Genomic DNA, 21,210 nt, shown 5'->3' with positions numbered 1-21,210 from the left:
TGACAGGTGGGTGTAATGATGGGCAGCCTGCCAGAGAGGGGGAGCAGGAGCAGGCGTGACAAAAACAGGGGATGTGTACTGAACAAGAAAACAAACCAATACTGCCTGATGAAGGTAATCAAGGTGATGATGAAGTCCAGGTGTGAGTAATGATGGGGCGAGAGAGGGAGCGGGAGTAGGTGTGACAGAGACAGAGATCTCCCTCAGATTATACAGACCCACAAATGACTAGAAACTAAATCCAATTTGGATTAATTTCCATATCTATTAGGTGAAATAACACCGTGTGGCATCCCAGCATCAAGATTTGTGACCTGTTGCCACAAGAGAAGGGCAACCAATGAACACCATTGTACATACAACCCATATTTATGTTTATTTATTTTCCCTTTTGTACTTCAACTATTTGCACGTTGTTGCAACACTGTACATAGCCATAATATAACATTTGAAATGTCACTAATCTTTTGAAACTTTTGTGAGCGTAATGTTAATTTCTGATTGTTAATTTTTGATTGTTTATTTCACCTTTGTTTATTATCTATTTCATTTGCTTTGGCAATGTAAACATGTTTCCCATGCCAATAAAGCCATTTGAATTAAATTGATAGAGGACTCATTGTCACGACTTCCTCCAAAGTTGGTCCTTCTCCTTGTTCGGGCGGCTTTCGGTGTTCAACGTTGCCGGCTTTCTAGTCACCACCGATCCATGTTTAATTTGAGTTTTGTTTTGTCTACATTATACACACCTGGTTTCCATTCCATAATCAATGTTCCTTATTTAACCCTCTGGCTTCCCTTTCTGTTTTGTGAGTGATTATCATTGTCATGTGGGTTCGTTCTTTGTGCTCTGGATATTTGTATTTTTCCTTGTTGGAACATTGCTTACATTTAGAGTAAATTCAGAGGATTACTCATACCTGTGTCCTGCGCCTGACTCCACTTATCCATTCACCTAATCGCCGACACTCATCTTTATGTCTGTGCCATTATAGCATCTGTGACAGTATGGTCAGCGCCATTGATGCTACCTCCATTTTAATGTAGTCAATTTTCTTCTTCCTTGGCTGAATGCGCTCAACTCATAGGAATCCCCACCCAATTGACTACTTTAAAACGGTGGAAGCACTCAATGGCAATGTCCATGCTAAAATGGTTTATATCCATGATGACAACAGGTACAAATTCTTAACAACCTAACCATTCTATTCAATCAAATGAGACTCCCCTAGCAAATTGGCAATTACATTTTTCTAGACCAAGTTAGACACATTCTCATTGACCTCCATTCAAAAATTCCACATTCGTGGGCTTATTTTTGTAGACAGAGTTTAGGCAGAGTAAAACCTTGCTTCGCCTCTTCCTCTCTGGGTGTACTTAATTAAACTGTTTGCTTGTACTTTACATTTTCCACAAGATGGTGCTAGAACAAAGAAACCAGATCAGGCTAGCAATCACGTTTAGAGCAGTGTTTTGGAAGTTGATAAAGTAAAGTGTATTGTAAGCACTCAGGCACACAAGAATGAGTATAGCCTATCATTTGTATTTGACTTGAATAGTCCTGCGCCTGAAGTCTCGTCAAAATGCCACAAACTTGGACGACTGCCTTGTTAGAGCTGCTAAGTATAAAAAGATTTTGGCAAGGACAGGGGCATAAGATAGTGACCCTTCCTCTGCTCTGTTCCCCTGATATCATTTTAGAACCGGGAGTGGGAACCGCAGACATGGTGAAGATTGAGTTTGCACCCTTGAATATCCCGCTCAACCGACGTTTCCAGACAGCTGCAGTTCTTCAATGGGTCTTCTGCTTTCTCTTTGGAGGTAACTGGTAGGCTACTGCGCACTTCCTCACCTTCAGCAAATCATAACCATAGTGGCCCAGGGATGGGGTCAATTCAAGTCAGTGCTTGCTTATGTGATGCCCATATTTTTCTGCACATCCATCTGTCTAGCGCAGTGTTGTTTTTGTGTGTACGTTGTGATCGTGTTGAATGGATACTGGCACGTGGCTGCTCTGTATGCCCTGTGGCTCTACCTGGACTGGGACACACCTCAGGCTGGGGGCCGCAGGTCTGACTGGGTACGCCACTGGACCGTGTGGAAACACTTCGGAGACTATTTCCCCATCCATGTAAGTAGGCTTAGGACGTTTTCTGGGTGTTTAGCCTATGCATTTTATGATGCATGGACGCCAATTAATATAAAGCCTCATTATTATCAACAGTAATAGGTTATTACACCATTCTTTGCATAATTTAGACGGTGTGTAAAGACACTCAGAATTCCTTATTGAATTCCATGTTGGATTAATAATAACACAACTTGTATACAACAATAACACAATTTGTATACAAATGCCGATTAACTGACTGATGAAAATATAATTGAGGACGTTTGTCTCAAAGCAAGCATGACTGCCAACCTACTCTTTATCCACTGCCCTTTGGTGTATTAATAGCTCAAATAGGTCAAAGCCATTGTAAAGAGGTCATTGGCCAGTACGTCATGGTATTTCCATGGCTAAAGTCCCAGCCCCCTGTCACATCCAGCCATTCTGTGGTTGAGTTCCTGCCTGACTACATTGCAGTGTAAAAACATTTGAGGTGACTGACAGTGACACATGGACAGACAGTGACACAATAAATACCGCCTTGCACACTCTTGCCTGCACCTAGCTGATCTAGGGTGTAATCATTAGTCCAACAGTTGCAAATGAAAGTTTCTAATGGACAAAACCAGGTATGTTTATCCCCGTTTCGTTCTGTTTAAGAAACGTTTTTTAACAGAATTGGCGGAATGAATACACCCCTGATCACACGTAAACACAGTTCACTTTCATAGCAGTCACATTGTATTCCTTCTCGCATCTATGCCTCCTCTTACCCTTTCCCTTCACTTGTGGACTTCAATGCACAACATTTGATGTGACCAGGCATATGTGACCAGGTGAAAAAACCTTTCCAAGCCTAAACTAGCTAGCTGCATTTGATAGCTAAGTAGGTGAAACTGAGAAAAAAAACGGATCTCTTGCTTTTCCATCATTTTGGAAGAAATTAATTTGTTCCTTCTCTCTCTTTGAGTCTACTAGTTACCACATTTTATGCACTGCAGTGCTAGCTAACTGTAGCTTATGCATTCAGTACTAGATTAATTATTTAATCATTTGATTGTGGAGACAACATGTCAGTTCATGATGCAAGAGCTCTGATAGGTTGGAAGATGTCCTCCGGAAGTTGTCATAATTACTGTTTAAGTCTATGGGAGAGGGTGAAAACCATGAGCCGCCTAGGTTTTGTATTGAAGTCAATATACCCAGAGGACGGAAGCTAAATGCCCCTAGAGTGCTGTTGGGGTTACTGTAGACCTTCATTGAAAAACGGTGTGTTTTAATCAATTATTTGGTGAAGTGAATATATTTACTATAATTTTATCTAAAACGATCACTTTCTTAAATGAAATTCACTGAGGAGGATGGTCCTCCCCTTCCTCCTCTGAGGAGCCTCCACTGATCTTACAAGGCCTGGTTATGTATTTAACATATTAGCTAACCACATCATATGACATAACCATCTGATGCCCGACTGCACAGTCGATGACGTGGCACACAACCATTGGTTGTACATCTAGTCGGGCAGGAACTCAACCTGTGTCTTATCCATTATCCTCTCACTATTCATGTCTTGTCTGTGGTCAGCTGATTAAGACATGTGACCTAGACCCAGAGAGGAACTACCTGATGGGTTTCCATCCTCACGGAATCCTGGTCGCCGGAGCATTTGGGAATTTCTGTACTGAATACACAGGCTTCCGGGAGCTCTATCCAGGAATGACTCCTTACCTGCATACCCTCGGCATCTGGTTCAGCTTCCCATTCTTCCGGGAGTATCTCATGTCCTCAGGTGAACCTTATTAGGGATTTATTTATTCCACCACAATGCTTCTGTTTTTTTTCAGATTTAAACACTATCAATAGGTTTTTAAGGTTTGGTAAATTACATTTAAAGGTTCAAACATAGTGTGTGCACACTGTAGTGCAGTTTTAGTTTGTCAACAATTCTTTCTTCATATTGGGGATATTAGAAGTTTTTTCTAATAAAACCTGTCCTGTGAAAAAAAAAATCCTGGCCCACATTTGTTCTAAATATACTGTGCTGAACTTCCCCTAAGGGGTTGTCTCTTGTTCCAAGAAGAGTCTTACCCACGTGTTGAGCCAGAAGGGAGGGGGAAACGTGTCAATCATAGTGATTGGTGGGGCGGCAGAGTCCCTGGAGGCCAGGCCTGGGAGCCTCGTCCTGGAGGCCCTCAACAGGAAGGGCTTCGTCAAGATTGCTCTCAGGTGTGGGTGAGTGCCTTATTTCCTATCAACTACTCCTCATCTACAACCGTCTCGTTTATAATCAAGTGTTAGAAATTTTCATGTTGACTGAAACCTCCTCCGTAAGGGCCATTACTGAATGTACTGTAGGCCATGAAGTGAACCATTAATCTTAACCTCAGGGCTTTTAATGACAGATGTGTTGAGGTGAAAGGAAATGCACTGTAATATTTACAGCACACACACCTGCTAAAATAACAGATTTACACCTCCGCTCAGAGGTTTGAAAGAATCGTTCATTTGACTGGGCATTTAGTTGTTAAAAACGGAACTGAGATACACTCGGGTCAGGAGGATTATGGGTAGGCACTCCACATTCCACTTCAGATAGATTGGTGTGAGCCGAAGATGACTTTGGAGTTAGCGCAATAATGACAGGAACATATATATTTTTTAATAACAAAACATCCAAAAAGGATCAGATCACATTAAAATACATAGATTTTTGCAAACAATCACAAATGTAAAATTGCAAGGTTGCAGTCAAACGTGAAATTATGCCGCTGGTAAAAATTCAGACTTCTCTCACCCTCTCCTGCGTGCAGAGCTCATCTGGTGCCAGTGTTCTCCTTTGGGGAGAATGATCTGTTTAATCAGCTGAAGAACCCAAAGGGCTCCCTGGTCCGTACCATCCAGGAGGGCATGAGGAAGACCCTGGGCTTCAGTTTGCCTCTGTTTCACGCCCGGGGGGTTTTCCAGTACAGCTTGGGCTTCATGCCCTTCAGACAACCCATTTACACCATCGGTGAGTGGTGGGGAATGGGGGATAATGTGGGTGGAAAGTGACGGGAAGAGATGGGTGACGAGAGGGAATAGAGACTAAAATATGACCCATTTCTGTCTATGGGGAAACATATTCTGAAAACTATTTACAAACAACATTCAGAAACAATGTGCAGTCACAGTGCTCTGATTGTATGAATTCCTCTAGTTAGCTAGTCATCACCCAGATGGTCAAATAAAAGCTCACTGAGAGAACAGCCGACATATGACAAGCTGGTAAGCTGGTTCATAGGTGACTGTGTTATGGGTAACAGTAACTGTGGCAGCAGCTGTAGTCAGCCAGGACATCATGACCAGCTGGAACAGAGCCACCCACGGTGAAGGGTCACTGGGCTACAGCCAATCAAATTACCTTAGAGCTGTAACCTCATGTGTTTTGTCCTCAGTCTTGCCCTCTGTTCCACTTCCTTTATCCTTCCTCTCCCTTTCTCTCCAGTTCCTCCTCTGAGTCACTACATTTTATTTAACATTCTATAATTCCTCTGCCTTTCATTTTCTTCTCTCACTGAATACCCTCTGTATTTCTACTCTATCTTTCCCTCCTTACTTCTCTCCATCTCACCCCCTTCCCTTCCTCCCTCTATCTCAGTGGGAGAGCCCATAGTGGTGGAAAGGAACGTGAGCCCCTCGTCTGATGAGGTGGACAGGCTGCATGGCTGTTACCTGGGGGCGCTGGCTAAGCTGTTTGAGCAGCACAAGGCTGAATACGGGATCCTAGAGAACCAGCACCTCATCTTCACCTGATCAGACCAGATAAGCTCAGATAGCACCGCACTGTAGGATTGGACCATTCAACCAGCTTCTGACCCATAAACACTGATACAGACATTCAAACAAACATAATGCAAACATGCATATAAGCACACACAGAAAATGGACACGTGCATACTTGCACACACATATTGTGCAGCGCATTCAGAAAGTACTCAGACCCCTTGACCTTTTCCACATTTTGTGACTTTACAGCCTTATTCTAAAATTGATTAAATAGGTGTTTTTCCTCATCAATCTACACATAACACACCATATTGTCAAAGCGAAAACAGTTTTTTAGAAATATTTGCAAATATATTAAAAATAAAAGCACACCTATTCAGACCCTTTGCTATGAGACTCGAAATTGAGCTCAGGTGCATCCTGTTCCCATTGATCATCCATGAGATGTTTCAACATCTTGATTGTAGCCCACCTGTGGTGAATTTAATTGATTGGACATGATTTGGATAGGCACACACCTGTCTATATAAGGTCCCACAGTTGACAGTGCATGTCAGAGCAAAAACCAAGCCATGAGGTCGAAGGAATTGTCCGTAGAGCTCCGAGACAAGATTGTGTCGAGGCACAGATCTGGGGAGAGGTACCAAAACATTTCTGTGTGGCAGTGGCCATACAGTGGCCTCCATCATTCTTAAATGGAAGATGTTTGGAATCACCAAGACTCTTCCTAGAGCTGGCTGCCCGGCCAAACTGAGCAATCGGGGGAGAAGGGCCTTGGTCAAGGAGGTGAGCAAGAACCGGATGGTCACCCTGACAGAGCTCCAGTTCCTCCGTGGAAATGGGAGAACCTTCCAGAAGTACAACCATCTCTGCAGCACTCCACCAAACAGACCTTTATGGTAGTGGCCAGACAGAAACCACTCCTAAGTAAAAGGCACATGACAGCCTGCTTGGAGTTTGCCAAAAGGCACCTAAAGGACTCTCAGACCATGAGAAACAACATTCTCTGGTCTGATGAAACCAAGATTGAACTCTTTGGCCTGAATGCCAAGCGTCACGTCTGGAGGAAACCTGGCACCATCCCTAAGGTAAAGCATGGTGGTGGCAGCATCCTGCTGTGGGGATGCTTTTCCGCGGTAGGGACTGGGAGTCTAGTCAGGATCGAGGGAAAGAAAATTTGAGTTTGTTTTAGTAAAAAAAAATGTACAGGGACAGTGTACATTAACCAACGTTTCAGTTAAAGTGCTGGTTTTAGCCAGCCAACTAATTTTCAACCGCGGTCCATGGGCAGGTTATTAAAAACAATTACATTAACAATACAGACAATCAATGATCAGTGAGCACACGCAGAGCGACATAGGACAAGCAAGATTTAGCAGACAAACAGAGAACATAGCACAAAAAGCAACAAGACAAAATCCATAAAAGCAACAAAGTGTTTCCACACCTCACAAGTTCACCTTCCAACAGATCAACGACCCTAAGCACACAGCCAAGATAACACAGGGGTGGCTTTGGGTCAAGTCCCTGAATGTCCTTGAGTGGCCCAGCCAGAGCCCGGAGTTGAACCCGATCGAACATCTCTGGAGAGACCTGAAAATAGCTGTGCAGCGACGCTCCCCATCTAATCTGACAGAACTAGAGAGGATCTGCAGAGAAGTATGGAATAAACTTCCTAAATACAAGTGTACCAAGCTTGTAGAGTCATACCCAAGAAGACTCGAGGCTGTAGTTGCTGCCAAAGGTGCTTCAACAAAGTACTGAGTAAAGGGGTAAAAAATTATGGGGTAACATTTCTAAAAAAACTGTTTTTGCTTTGTCATTTTTGGGTATTGTGTGTAGATTGATGAGGGGGATTTTTTAAAGTTTTAGAATAAGACTCAACCGTAACAAAATGTGGAAAAAGTCAAGGGGTCTGAATACCAAATGCACTGTCTGCACACATATAAACACAGTCAAATGGCCATCACTCTGATCCTTCGCTCTCTTATACAGTCAGCATAGGTATATAGTGTAGAGAAATATTGTACAGTTGGGTGAAAATCATTTGATATCCCACTCCATTCATGACCAGCTCTTTCCTCCTGCTAACCTCAAGACACAAATGGGGCATGTCAGGTTGTGTTTGCTGCACCAAGGGAAGGCATACAGGGCTTCATAGGTGATGTTTGCGTGCTAGTCTCTCTGCGGTCCTGGGGAGTGTGTCGTGCTTCTCTCTACTCTCTACTCTCTTTCTTTCTGCCTGAGGGGAGCAGGCAGCAATTCTAAAATAGAGCAGACATTCATGTCACATGACTTTAGCATTCAATTTAGACCACACTGTCTGAGCTACTGCACAGAGATGCTGCCAAGATGAACCCCTGCTATGCCATTGTCTTAAACCTGTATGATAAATAGACAGTGCCACATATAGGTTGAAAGATCGCAGGTAATGCGAGATTTTGTTAATTAATGGCATGAAATACGGATTGGAAAGGGAATCAGGTCAGGATTGCATTGTAAGGGATTGAACATTGAGCAATGGGATTTGGATTTGACATTTAGAACATGTAGGGGGGGGGGGGGGGATCTTTGACTCAGTGGATCATGACATGGACAGAATTCTGTGGAAAGTGTAGACATCATAGGTGGTTACTCTCTCAAAGATATTACTAAATTCCCAAGACATAATATATATTTCTAGATGTGTGAATAAATTAATGTAGGGCTGATGTGTGCATAACTGTGTTTTAAAGTCCAAATGTTATTCATTTTGTATAAATACACAAATACTGTTGTCAGATTTTGAGTTGTCCTCCTGTAATCTATTTACTCATAACATATTTTCTTTACTTAAACCTTTAAAGGCCCAGTGAAGTCAAAATTCAGTTTTCCTGTGTTTTGTATCACATTATACAACAGCTGAACAAACTTACACTAAAAGTGTGGTTTTGTTTATATTAGTGTTATTTCCTGATAGTCGCTGGTTGAAAATACACTCTACACAGGACCTTCTAATCAGCAGGTTTGCAAAGGCGGGAGATTCTGCTTTCCATGGTGACATCACCATTCGGTTAATTGGTTAATAGACCAATAACAATGATTTCCCAAACCTTCTGCCGGTACATTTTCAGTTTCCCCTCCACTCAGACCACTCCCAGACAGTCCTAGCAAAATCCTTGCTTGAGAAATAGTTTTTTGCTAAAAAGCTATTTTTGCCCATTTTAATGGAAATCTATTTTAGTAAGGCACTTCATACTCAGAAATGATTTGATATTGATATAAAAATGTCTGCATTAGGCATTTAACAACTCTTCAATGCATTATTCGATTCAACACATCATTGACTATGTGTCATGACTTCTGCCAAAGTCGGTCCCTCTCCTTGTTCGGGCAACATTCGGCGGTCGACGTCACCGGCCTTCTAGCCATCGCCGATCCACTTTTCATTTTCCATTTGTTTTGTCTTTGTCTTACACACCTGGTTTCAATTCCCCAATTACTTGTTCATTATTTAAACCTCTGTTCCCCCATGTCAGTTTGTGAGTAATTGTTTGTATGTAGTACAATGTTAATGTGGGCCCTCTTTTTTTGTATTGCATTCATATATGTTGAGTAAAGTACGTTTATTTACTCATATCTGCTGTCCTGCGCCTGACTCCTCTACACCAGCTACACACATACCCCATTACAGAATTACTCATCAAGAATGGAGTTAGCAGGACGTAGAGGAGCTCGTCCAGCAGCACGCGATGTTGCAATGTCTGGGCACCGCCATGGATCGCGTGCTGCAAACGATGGATCGTTGGGAGAGAGGAGGAGGTCGTCCAGCGCCTCCACCAGCCCCACTACAGCAGGCCCCACTGTCCACCTCTCCTTCACCCGGTCCCAGCGGGATTTGGCTCGTGCTCCCAAGGAAGTATGATGGGACAGCTGCCGGATGCCAGCTGGAGCTCTACTTGGCGACCGTCCACCCGGTTCCTTCGGGACGTGAGAGCGTGTCCGCCCTCGTCTCCTGCCTCTCAGGCAAAGCCCTGGGGTGGGCCTACGCCGTATGGAGTGAAGGAGACGTGGCATTGGACCATTACTCAGAGTTCAGAGAAATGCAGAGAAATGTCTGTTTCACTTGATGCAGGGGATGAGGAGCGAGCAGGATTTCGCTTTGGACTTCCGGACCCTGGCCGCCAGCGCGGGATGGAACGACAGGGCCCTGATCGATCACTACCAGTGCAGTCTACGCGAGGATGTCCGTCGGGAGTTGGCCTGTCGAGACACCACCCTCACGTTGGACCAGCTGGTGGACCTGTCCATCCGGCTGGACAACCTGCTGGCTACCCGCGGACGTCAGTTCTGTCAGTTCCATCCCCCAGCACCTCCGCTCCGATGCCCATGGAGCTGGGAGGTGCTGCGCTTAGGGCCATTCCCTGCACCATCTGTGGCCGCAGAGGGCACACTGTGGGTCGGTGCTGGGGAGGTTCCTCAGGGAGTCGAGGCAGCAGGCAGGGCACTATCGTGTCACCCTAGGTGAGTCGGCACCAGGCTTACCCATACTGTTGCCCACATGTATGTGTTTATCAAATGTTCTGAGTTTTCCCCGCATTCCCAGCATAAGGTGCTCGTAGATTCAGGCGCAGCTGTGAATTTTATTGACCGTTCATTTGCCCATAGTTTAGGGATTCCCGTTATTCCTGTGGATATGGGCACGCCCTAGATAGTCGACCATTAGGGTCAGGGCTGATTAGGGAGGCCACTGCTCCACTAAGCATGGTTACGCAGGAGGGTCACAAGGAGAGAATCAGTCTCTTCCTTATTGATTATCCTGTGTTTCCCGTGGTGCTGGGCCTACCCTGGCTGGCCTGTCATGATCCCACTATTCCGTGGCAACAGAGGGCTCTCAAGGGGTGGTCAGGAGAGTGCTCAGGGAGGTGTGTGGGGGTTTCCATCGGTGAGACTACGGTGGAAAGTCCATACCAGGTCGCCACGTGTGCATCCCCTCAGAATATGCTGAATCTGTAAGAAGAAGCCGACTCAATTACCACCCCATCGACGGGGGGAATGTGTGATAAATCTCCTGGTAGACGCAGCACTTCCCAGGAGTCACATGTATCCTCTGTCACAGGAGGAGACGCGGCTATGGAAACATGTGTCTCCAAATCCCTGAGGCAGGGATACATTCGGACCTCCACTTCACCTGCCTCCTCGAGTTTATTTTTTGTGAAGATGAAGGATGGGGGTCTGCGCCCGTGTATTGACTATCGAGGTATCAATCAGATCACTGTGAGGTACAGCTACCCGCTGCCTCTCATCGCCAGTGCGATCGAGTCAATGGAAGGGGCGCGCTTCTTCACAAAATTGGATCTCAGGAGCGCTTACAACCTGGTGCGTATCCGGGAGGGGGACCAGTGGAAGACTGCATTTAGTATCACCTCAGGGCACTATGAGTACCTCGTCATGCCAAACGGGTTGATGAATGCTCCATCAGTCTTCCAGGCCTTTGTTGAGGAGATTTTCTGGGACCTGCACGGGCAGGGTGTAGTGGTGTATATCTACGACATGTGTATACTCCGCTACACGCACCGAGCATGTGTCCCTGATGTGCAGGGTGCTTGGTCAACTGTTGGAGCATGACCTGTACATCAAGGCTGAGAAATGTCTGTTCTTCCAACAGTCCATCTCCTTCCTAGGGTACAGCATTTCCAAGTCAGGGGTGGAGATGGAGAGTTACCACATTTCAGCCCTGCGTAATTGGCTGACTCCCACCACGGTAAAGGAAGTGCAGCGGTTTATCCTGGGTTTTGGTCAGGAAGCAGCTCCCATTACCTCACTGCTAAAGGGGGAACCGGTGAGGCTGCAGTGGTCGGCTGAGGCGGACAGGGCTTTTGGTCACCTGAAGGCTCTGTTTACCTCAGCTCCCGTGCTGGCTCATCCTGAGCACGCCACCAAAGCTCCACCCCTGTGCTTTCTTTTCAAAGAAGCTCAGCCTGGCGGAGCGAAACTACAGTGGGGAGAACAAGTATTTGATACACTGACGATTTTGCAGGTTTTCCTACTTACAAAGCATGTAGAGGTCTGTAATTTTTATCATAGGTACACTTCAACTGTGAGAGACGGAAACATTTTCACATTTTATGATTTTTAAGTAATTAATTTGCATTTTATTGCATGACATAAGCACAAAGGGCAAGAAGGTAGAGACAACAATACATCACACAAAGCAGCCACAACTGTCAGTAAGAGTGTCCATGGCTGAGTCTTTGAATGAAGAGATTGAGATAAAACTGTCCAGTTTGAGTGTTTGTTGCAGCTAGTTCCAGTCGCTAGCTGCAGCGAACTGAAAAGAGGAGTGACCCAGGGATGTGTGTGCTTTGGGGACCTTTAAGAGAATGTGACTGGCAGAACGGGTGTTGTATGTGGAGGATGGGGGCTGCAGTAGGTATCTCCTAAAAGGGTTTTATAAATAAGAATCAATCAGTGGGTCTTGCAGCGGGTATACAGAGACGACCAGTTTACAGAGGAGTATAGAGTGCAGTGATGTGTCCTATAAGGAGCATTGGTGGAAAATCTGATGGCTGAATGGTAAAGAACATTAGCAGAAGCTATTCTATGGCCATTCAAACAAGCTTGCACTAGGCTGCTAGCTACAGAAGTTTGCTTAGTTGATCAAGCATGTTTTGCCATAGTACTAGTAGCCAGTGGAACTAGTTTTAGGCAGATTAGCAAAATCGCGATTTTTAGAGATTAATTCCACCTCCTACAAGACAGATCAGTTGAGGGACGAGCTATTGCAGGAGTGAAGCCATCTATCATGAGACAATGGGCTGAGCCCTATACCTTAGTTGCTAAGCACCACATTTTCTGAAACTGTGGTGACATCCCTGCTGACCAGTTTGATTGAATTTGAAGGTTAATCTAATCCAACAGGTGTCCCCAAAGCAGCATCATGCACATATGTATGACCACTCTGCGGTACAAAAACCCAACCATTGACAAACCTATGCGTAGTTTGTCTAATACGTTTTATTATGACAGTAGACTACTGTCTGAATCACATCTCAGCTTCCACTCAGTGCGTTCTGACTTAGAGTAACCTTTAATTTCCATCATCTACCGGCCCTCAGCACGCGCCACCTCAACGAGTCCAATCAAAAGCCAGGGAATGCCTCCTGTGCAATAATACCATGACGACGCGTCTGTCACTTCTGGGCTGAGAGCAGCGACCAATATCATCAGACAGACGATGCGGGAATTCAATTGCAATTCGTGCAATAAAATAACGCTTTCCCTTTCGTCGCTGATACACCAGGTGTTTGATTCAAGGTAAGTGTCTTGATAAACTATTATTTCTCGGTGATGCGCTTAGCGGCATCCGGCGAGGTCCAGATGTGTTTGATTCTGTGCATCCAGCCAGTTGCTGCGCGCGGTAGGCTACGGGGCAGAGCAGAGGATGGAAGACTGAGCGTCCCGGTCACCTAGAGTAAATTGTTATCTGTAGGCTACAGATATATATTCCAGATAGGAGATCATGACTTTTTGACAAGCCTGTATCTTCTCTGCTCAACCAATTTCACTCTATTTTTAAATGATTTTCATTATCCCCGTTGCATGCTGGTTGAGTGTACAAAAATGGCACACCTTGCAGATAACATTTGTCAGCAGTGAGCCCATTGACTTCAAATGGTCAAATATGTTTCACATTGATTTTAATGAATAATTCCATAAATAATTACTTGCTGATGTGCCTTTGTTCATTATAGAATAGAACAGAATCCAAATGTTTACTGCAAATTGTATTGAATTACATTTTTATTCAGTGTATATTATATTATTGGATGTTTGTTTTGCAAGGATTTTCTGGTGTACACAATCTGTTATTCCTAAAGCTTTGGTCAAGTGGAGGCCAGAAATGTATAAGATTTGTTTAAACTTCCCATTTGATTATTATATTTAGAAATTGTTGGTTCTCTTTCATTATTACAATATCAAGTTTTTTTTATTTAAGCTATTCACAAACAAGTATCTGAGATAGATCTCTGTTACTGGCCTCCTGGATTCATTTGAAACTTGAACATGAAAACTATGCTTAGACCAACAAGTGACGTTAAAATAAAAAGGGAAATGAAGCTTTTAAAACAAGCCAGACAACGGAGTGTCCACTGCAAAAGGCCCATGATCATCAGACATTCGAGAGGTGAGCGAGATAAATGTGATCTGACAGGATTCTTCAAAGAACCCCTTTTAATGGATCTTCGAATAACCTTTTGGGGTACATTTTTTAAACTCCCACCCCTGTTATTAATATTATTATTTGTAATAATATTAATAATAATACTCATAACAATAACAATTACACACTATTTTAGTTCTCAGTGTTTATTATGATTTTAGTGGCAAAGCAGTATAAAAAAATCTAAATATGAGAAACTCCCAGCAGAGCCCCTAGTCCAATGGGCATCTGGCATGTTGACCCAAAGACAGAATGGTTTTGCAGTGCATGGTGATCAAACAGGTTTCCTGTTTTAATCATCAGAGGTGTAGGGAGGGTGAAGTCTGTGAATCCCCAAAATAATCATTATACAGATGATTAACAAAATATCCACACAACAGTATTCATACCTTTTTTTGGTGAATGTGAATGAAAAAAAACTGTTTTGATAATGGTTTTCATACACATACCTCGTCCATAATGTAGAAGCCTATGGGATATTCATTGACAAAGGAAGGGAGGAGGATGGTAAATGTGATCTGCATAACATACCAATACCAATTGACATACCTTTGTATGCCTCCTTGTCTGTATACCTGCAGACACAGACACAAAAGTGAGCAGTTCAGTCATCTGCACCCAATACAGCTACTGTAGCCTTCAACATATTCTAATAGCCTACATATTCTTACCTTTAGATTGATATTAATTGAATTGTGTCCATTTTCTGCACAAATATGAAAAGATATATGGTATCATCATAAAACAATATCAATTTAGTTCATACAAGGGAAAATCTTACCTTAAATTGCAGAGGTCTTTACATTTTTCAGTAAGTGCCTGCACCTGCTGTCCTTTCACATTCAAATCCAAATGTTTCAGTTGGGCACTTAGGTTCCTGTAAGAACCCCCACCAACTAAGGAGGTTCCTCGATGAACCCCACCTCCTATGGGGTTCTTGGAAGAACTTTTTGGGGGCAATTTTCAGTGCTAAGAACCCTAAGGTTCTTTGAAAAACTTTAAGGATCTTAGAAGAACCGTTGTATAAGCCCTAATTTTTAGAGTGTACATTGTAGGCCTGCTCTTGCATTATGTTACTATTAGGCTAAGTCTACCTACATATCTATTGAGAAAGTCTATGGCAAATAGAATAGGTCATTTGTCATGTGAGGTGCAGTGTTGTGCTCTGCCCGACTCCAGCGGTGCCAGTCATGTTCAAATAAACTATTGTCTGTAAAAACATACAAATATAGAAAACTATCGTCTGTCACATCACAATATCATGGACGATTTCTGTCAAACATCGTTGATTTACGATTATATTGTAATATCCCCAACCCTAGTATGGACACCATAATCAACATTTTGTTTGACAGAGTTTGAACTGTACCATTGACAAATGTTGTGCACTCAAGTTGTGAATATCTTGTCCACTGTTAAGCTTGTTTGTACTGCTGAAGTCATTTACTTGGCTTGTAGCAACTACAATCAAATCAAGCTGGTCTATTGGAGAGAGCTTGTACTTAAACACAGAGCGTCTATTGTCTGCCAGGGATGGTCCGATGGGATATGTGCACACAGATGCACAGTTTTACGCCCTCCTCTCTTATGCCATGTTTCTGTCTGCAGTAGCTTTCTTCTGTGGAGCATTCTTCTGTGGAGCATTCTTCTGTGGAGCATTCTTCTGTGGAGCATTCTTCTGTGGAGCATTCTTCTTATGTAATAGGTTTCAGAGGGTTGGTCAAAGGCCTATATCATTCACCAGAGGGTATGGTTATATCTATTGGTTGAACCAGAAGTTTGAGGTCTATCAGCTTGTCAGCATGGCATATATAGGCTAAATGTCATGGCCTGCACCCCTGCATCCAGGCTAATGTATCCTACACTCAGCAGTGTGGGAGATGGCAGAGAAAGGAAGATATCATAGAGAACCTTTAGTTTCAGATTAGGCTAGTTGTTTTGGTGGTTGTCTGGTATGTTTACTGTCTGGTTGCACACACACACACACACACACACACACACACACACACACACACACACACACACACACACACACACACACACACACACACACACAGTCTGACCCCTCCAGTGGCAGTCCTAGATGTGGCACTGTGTGGTGTGCTGGGCTACTGGCACAATGGTGACTTTGAGCTTTCTCCAGGAGGACTGCCTGCGGAGGCGAGAGGAGAGGGTGGCGTTGGTCACACAAAAGGCCCCATTCACAATCCTTTAAGGAAGCAGTGATTCACTCTTACTGCGGCCTGCCTGCCTGTCCACCAACTATGGGAGGAGGGATGGCAAGATATTACTGAATTAATCCACTGTGTATGGTCGTACTTCATTTCCAAAGCTTCTGCCCTGTTACACAAAGCTCAATTATTGACCAATTGTTCCCCCCCGATTCATTCTTGATGTTCTTTTGATTGTTCTATTGGTTGAAGCTTTATAATGGACTTAAGGCCAGGCACCACTCCCTAGCAGGGTATCCCCCCTTAATCATATCACAATCAACTTGAATGTGGACACAAATAAAAACATTTTTTGTATAATTCTGCCAGAAATAGTTCATTAAAATATGCAAATTAGGTAATATCTCATTAAATATTAGCATATCATCAAATCCTTTTTTTCTGGACACAGGAACAGGTCAGCCTAAATATCTTGGTTTCATTTTGATAAGACACTCCAGGACAGGACTTCACGGATTGTGAAGAAATATATATATATTTTTCTATCAGTAAAACACTAAAGAAAGGTATGTAAAATGTATTTTTGGTGCATTTTTCGGAAGAAAATGTCATCTAGAATAAACATTTGACAACCTGTCAACAGTTCCCTATGTATAAGTATATATACGTCTGTAATTATGTATACGTCTGGAAAATAAATTTAGGGATAACCACACAACATTTGGTGAATCCAGATGCTTCTGAAGCTGAGAAAAATGAGTTTGAAAATATAGTTGGGAAATGGCAGTTAAAGACAAATGACAAACATCTATTTGGACAACATTCTCTTTGAAATAGCCTTTTAAATGATGTGTAATTCAATGTAGTGAACTTTGAAATTATGGATGTATGTCCATTTAAAGTGGTTACAATTCACCATTTTGATAAACTAACGAATATATACATTTTCATAACTTTTTGACATTTTGACATTTTGGAAAATACTGATATTAAAACCTGTTTGGGATAGGGGCAGCATTTTCACGTTTGGATGAAAAGCGTGCCCAGAGTAAACTGCCTGCTACTCAGGCCCAGTTGATAATATATGCATATTATTATTAGTATTGGATAGAAAACACTGAAGTTTCTAAAACTGTTTGAATTATGTATGTGAGTATAACAGAACTCATATGGCTTGCAAAAACCTGAGAAAAATCCAACCAGGAAGTGGGAAATCTGAGGTTTGTAGTTTTTCATCTCATTGCCTATCAAATATACAGTGTCTATGGAGTCTTATTGCACTTCCCAAGGCTTCCACTAGATGTCAACAGTCTTTAGAACCTTGTTTGATGCTTCTACTGTGAAGGAGGGGGGAATGGGAGCTGAATGAGTCAGAGGTCTGCCAGAGTGGCATGAGCTGATCACGCACCTTCACGTGAGAGTTAGCTTGCGTTCCATTGCATTTCTGAAGACAAAGGAATTCTCCGGTTGGAACATTATTGAAGATTTATGATAAAAACATCCTAAAGATTGATTCTATACATTGTTTGACATGTTTCTATGAACTGTAATATGACTTTTCTTCTGAACTTTCGCCTGGACCTGCCCGCGCGTCGTGAGTTTGGATTTGTGAACTGAACGCGCTAACAAAGGAAGGTATTTGGACATAAATGATGGACTTTATCGAACAAATCAAACATTTATTGTGGAACTGGGATTCCTGGGAGTGCATTCTGATGAAGATCATCAAAGGTAAGTGAGTATTTATAACACTTTTCTGACTTCTGTTGACTCCAATACGGTGGATATCTGTATGGCTTGATTTGTTGTCTGAGCGCCGTACTCAGATTGTTGCATGGTTTGCTTTTTCCGTAAAGTTAAAAAAAAATCTGACACAGCAGTTGCAAAGAAGTTTATCTTTAATTTGGTGTATTGCACTTGTGAATTTATGAAAGTTTAATTTTTCAAAAAAATATTTTAGAATTTCGCGCACTGCTTTTTCAGCAGAATGTTGTCGAGGGGTTCCGCTTCATAACTTTTTCACCATTTTGATAAACAAACGAATATATACATTTTCATAACTTTTTGACATTTTGACATTTTGGATAATACTGATATTAATGGACCAAAATACCTACAAATCTCAAAATTGATAAGTACATGCAAAATTGTCATTTTAGCCTGTCGTGCCTGCTCCTATCGCAAGTGTGAGTTCCAAAACAAGGCTCGTGACCTGCAGCCTCGCCCGTCTGCTGGAGAGAGGGGAAATAGAGTGGAAGAGAGAGAGAGAGGTTTGACTTGTTAGTCAGGCCTCCTTCACCAGGTCTCCTTATGGCCTCCTTCACCAGGTCTCCTCAAGGCCTCCTTCACCAGGTCTCCTCATGGCCTCCTTCTCCAGGTCTCCTCAAGGCCTCCTTCATCAGGTCTCCTCAAGGCCTCCTTCACCAGGTCTCCTCATGGCCTCCTTCACCAGGTCTCCTCAAGGCCTCCTTCACCAGGTCTCCTCATGGCCTCCTTCCCTAGGTCTCCTCATGGCCTCCTTCACCAGATCTCCTCATGGCCTCCTTCACCAGGTCTCCTCATGGCCTCCTTCACCAGCTCTCCTCATGGCCTCCTTCACCAGGTCTCCTCATGACCTCCTTCACCAGGTCTCCTCAAGGCCTCCTTCACCAGGTCTCCTCATGGCCTCCTTCACCAGGTCTCCTCATGGCCTCCTTCCCTAGATCTCCTCAAGGCCTCCTTCACCAGGTCTCCTCATGGACTCCTTCACCAGGTCTCCTCATGGCCTCCTTCACCAGGTCTCCATATGGCCTCCTGCTTTGCCCCTTATCTCACCTTGCCTCTCTTTGCTTTGTTCTGAGTCTTAGTACCCTGGGCACCTGGCACGGCTCACACATGGGTCAAGTCACGGTGTGACACAGCCTCCTCTCCTCCTCATACAACATTACCTTTGTACTATCACCTGTCACCTGTACAGTCAATCTCACTTGTGTTTTAATACCAGACAGCCCCTCCCACAGCGGTTAGCCCCTTCTCCTGTGTGATGTTATAAGTCATTACCCAGTCTCAGACAGAAAAGGCATCGGTAACTCAGTGTATCCAACCACTGGAACAGTCACACATGAAAGAAGTTTAATCATCCATTTTATTCCTAGCTAGACAAATATTACAAAAATAACAGAAGTGTGGTCAAAGTTATGAGTTCGAATGCCACGGTGCAAACAGTTAATGTTTTATCGGTCATGTTTTGTTTATTCTTCCCTCCCTGATTGGGATAGTTCACTTTAGCCTAATAATTCTTCACGTCAGCCGCCATGCTTTTGACCTTGGGTTCCAGTGGCAGCCCAGATTGTGGCAGTGGCAGAATGCAAAATGACAGGCCTCTCTCATCTTTTCTCTCACCATAATTTGCAAATACATTCATTAAAAATCCTACAATGTGATTTCCTGGATTTTTTTTCTAATTTTGTCTGTCATAGTTGAAGTGTACCTATGATGAAAATTACAGGCCTCTCATCTTTTTAAGTGGGAGAACTTGCAAAATTGGTGGCTGACTAAATACTTTTTTGCCCCACTGTAGCTATCGTCATCCCTGTTAACACACACACACACACACACACACATAACATAGCCTATTTCACAGACATAATCCTCACGTCACACACAGAATCCCTTTCAGTGAAGTTTTAACAAACATTGTTTTAAATCTGGTATATAGTAGTAGCACACCTTTCACCCAGTTGAGGATTTGTGTTAACATGACTCAGCATCAGCCCCCTCTTTTCTTTCTTCCTCACCCCCTCCTTGCCCTCTCTTTCCCTTTCTTTCTTTCTTTCTTTCTTTCTCTCTCTCTCTCTCTCTCTCTCTCTCTCTCTCTCTCTCTCCCTTTCTCTCTCTCTCTCTCCCTTTCTTTCTCTCTCTGTCTCTCTCTTTAGTCTCTCTCTCTCTCTCTCTCCATCTTTCTTTCTCTCTCTCCCTCTCTTTCTCTGTCTCTCTCTCTGTATCTCTATCACTCTCTCTCTGTCTCTCTATTACTCTCTTTCTCTGTCTCTCTCTCTGTCTCTCTATTACTCTCTCTCTCTGTCTCTCTCTGTCTCTGTCTCTGTCTCAATCTCTTTCTCTCTCGGTCTCTCTTTCTCTGTCTCTCTCTCTCTCAATCTCTCTCTCTCTCTCTCTGTCTCTATCTGTCTGTCTGTCTCTCTCTCTCTCTCTCTCTCTCTCTCTCTCCCCCTGTCATCTGTCATTGCATCGTGGGTTGCAATGCAACTCTCCCTCCATCTCTTTCCCTCTCACACTCATTTGATCTTTCTCTCTTTCCCTTCTCTCTCACGCTGTCACACTTTCTCTCATTCTTTCTTTCTCTATTTCCTGTCACAGTCAGTCTGCTGTCTGTCTGTATCTATGCCTTGATGTACAGTGTTGTGTGGGATATGGGGTTAGATAGGGAGCTCTGAGCTCCAGCAGTCTGGCTGGCTACAGGGGGACAGTGAGTGAAGAGCATTCAGGCAGAACTGTATTCTACAGCACACGGCTGTCTGTCTTATTATGTAGGCCAAGCCACCATGCTGTGCATTACCATTGTTTGATGCTTGAGAAACCCCCACTAAAACATTAGAAGAATCGATTAAAACCTATTATCTTAGAGTATGGAGTCTGCTGACTGTTGGGTTAAAAAGCTCAGATGCTGTCAAAGGAATTGTAGCTAACGCACTGATGTTATTATACATGTATAACATACAATAGACATGTTATAAATAGCATATTCTCGTACTATGTTCAAATGTTGCTTTTTTGTCGTCTCTTGTCTAGGCGTAAGGTGCTGCTGCCATTGTAATCAGATAAACACAAAAGAGCAGAAGAAGAAGGACCAGGAAATGAATAACTTCCCCCGACAGTGGTAGCAGGATTACGACCCATCATTCTCTCTCCTACCATTCACATCTCAGGGTTGGAGGAGCTGTCTCAGTGATAAACTACCTGCT

At 43.4% G+C, this 21,210-nt stretch overlaps 1 protein-coding gene across 7 annotated transcripts; it reads left to right on the top strand.

The window, feature by feature from the left end:
• The first annotated feature begins 1,476 nt into the window (after positions 1 to 1,476).
• LOC110504109 (2-acylglycerol O-acyltransferase 1) lies at positions 1,477 to 21,174 on the top strand. 7 transcript variants are annotated; one of them, XM_090218827.1, is made up of 6 exons: positions 1,477 to 1,821; positions 1,953 to 2,131; positions 3,695 to 3,899; positions 4,168 to 4,342; positions 4,921 to 5,120; positions 21,038 to 21,174. In XM_090218827.1, the coding sequence occupies exons 1-6, from the start codon at positions 1,584 to 1,586 to the stop codon at positions 21,127 to 21,129; spliced, it is 1,089 nt and encodes a 362-aa protein (XP_090074953.1). In that variant the 5' UTR covers positions 1,477 to 1,583; the 3' UTR covers positions 21,130 to 21,174. The 7 variants fall into 7 exon arrangements, with proteins under 7 accessions (XP_090074953.1, XP_021438611.2, XP_021438608.2 ...); XM_021582936.3 differs by lacking the exon at positions 21,038 to 21,174 and adding an exon at positions 5,748 to 8,738 and having other exon boundaries at positions 1,480 to 1,821; positions 4,168 to 4,336; XM_021582933.3 differs by lacking the exon at positions 21,038 to 21,174 and adding an exon at positions 5,748 to 8,738 and having other exon boundaries at positions 1,481 to 1,821.
• The last annotated feature ends 36 nt before the right edge of the window (positions 21,175 to 21,210 follow it).

This window comes from Oncorhynchus mykiss, chromosome 24, assembly GCF_057628025.1.
Source record: "Oncorhynchus mykiss isolate SJ-2025 chromosome 24, ASM5762802v1, whole genome shotgun sequence".
Taxonomy (NCBI): Eukaryota; Metazoa; Chordata; class Actinopteri; order Salmoniformes; family Salmonidae; genus Oncorhynchus; species Oncorhynchus mykiss.
The sequence above is the reverse complement of the archived record's forward strand: the minus strand, read 5'-3'. Positions and strand labels throughout refer to the sequence as shown.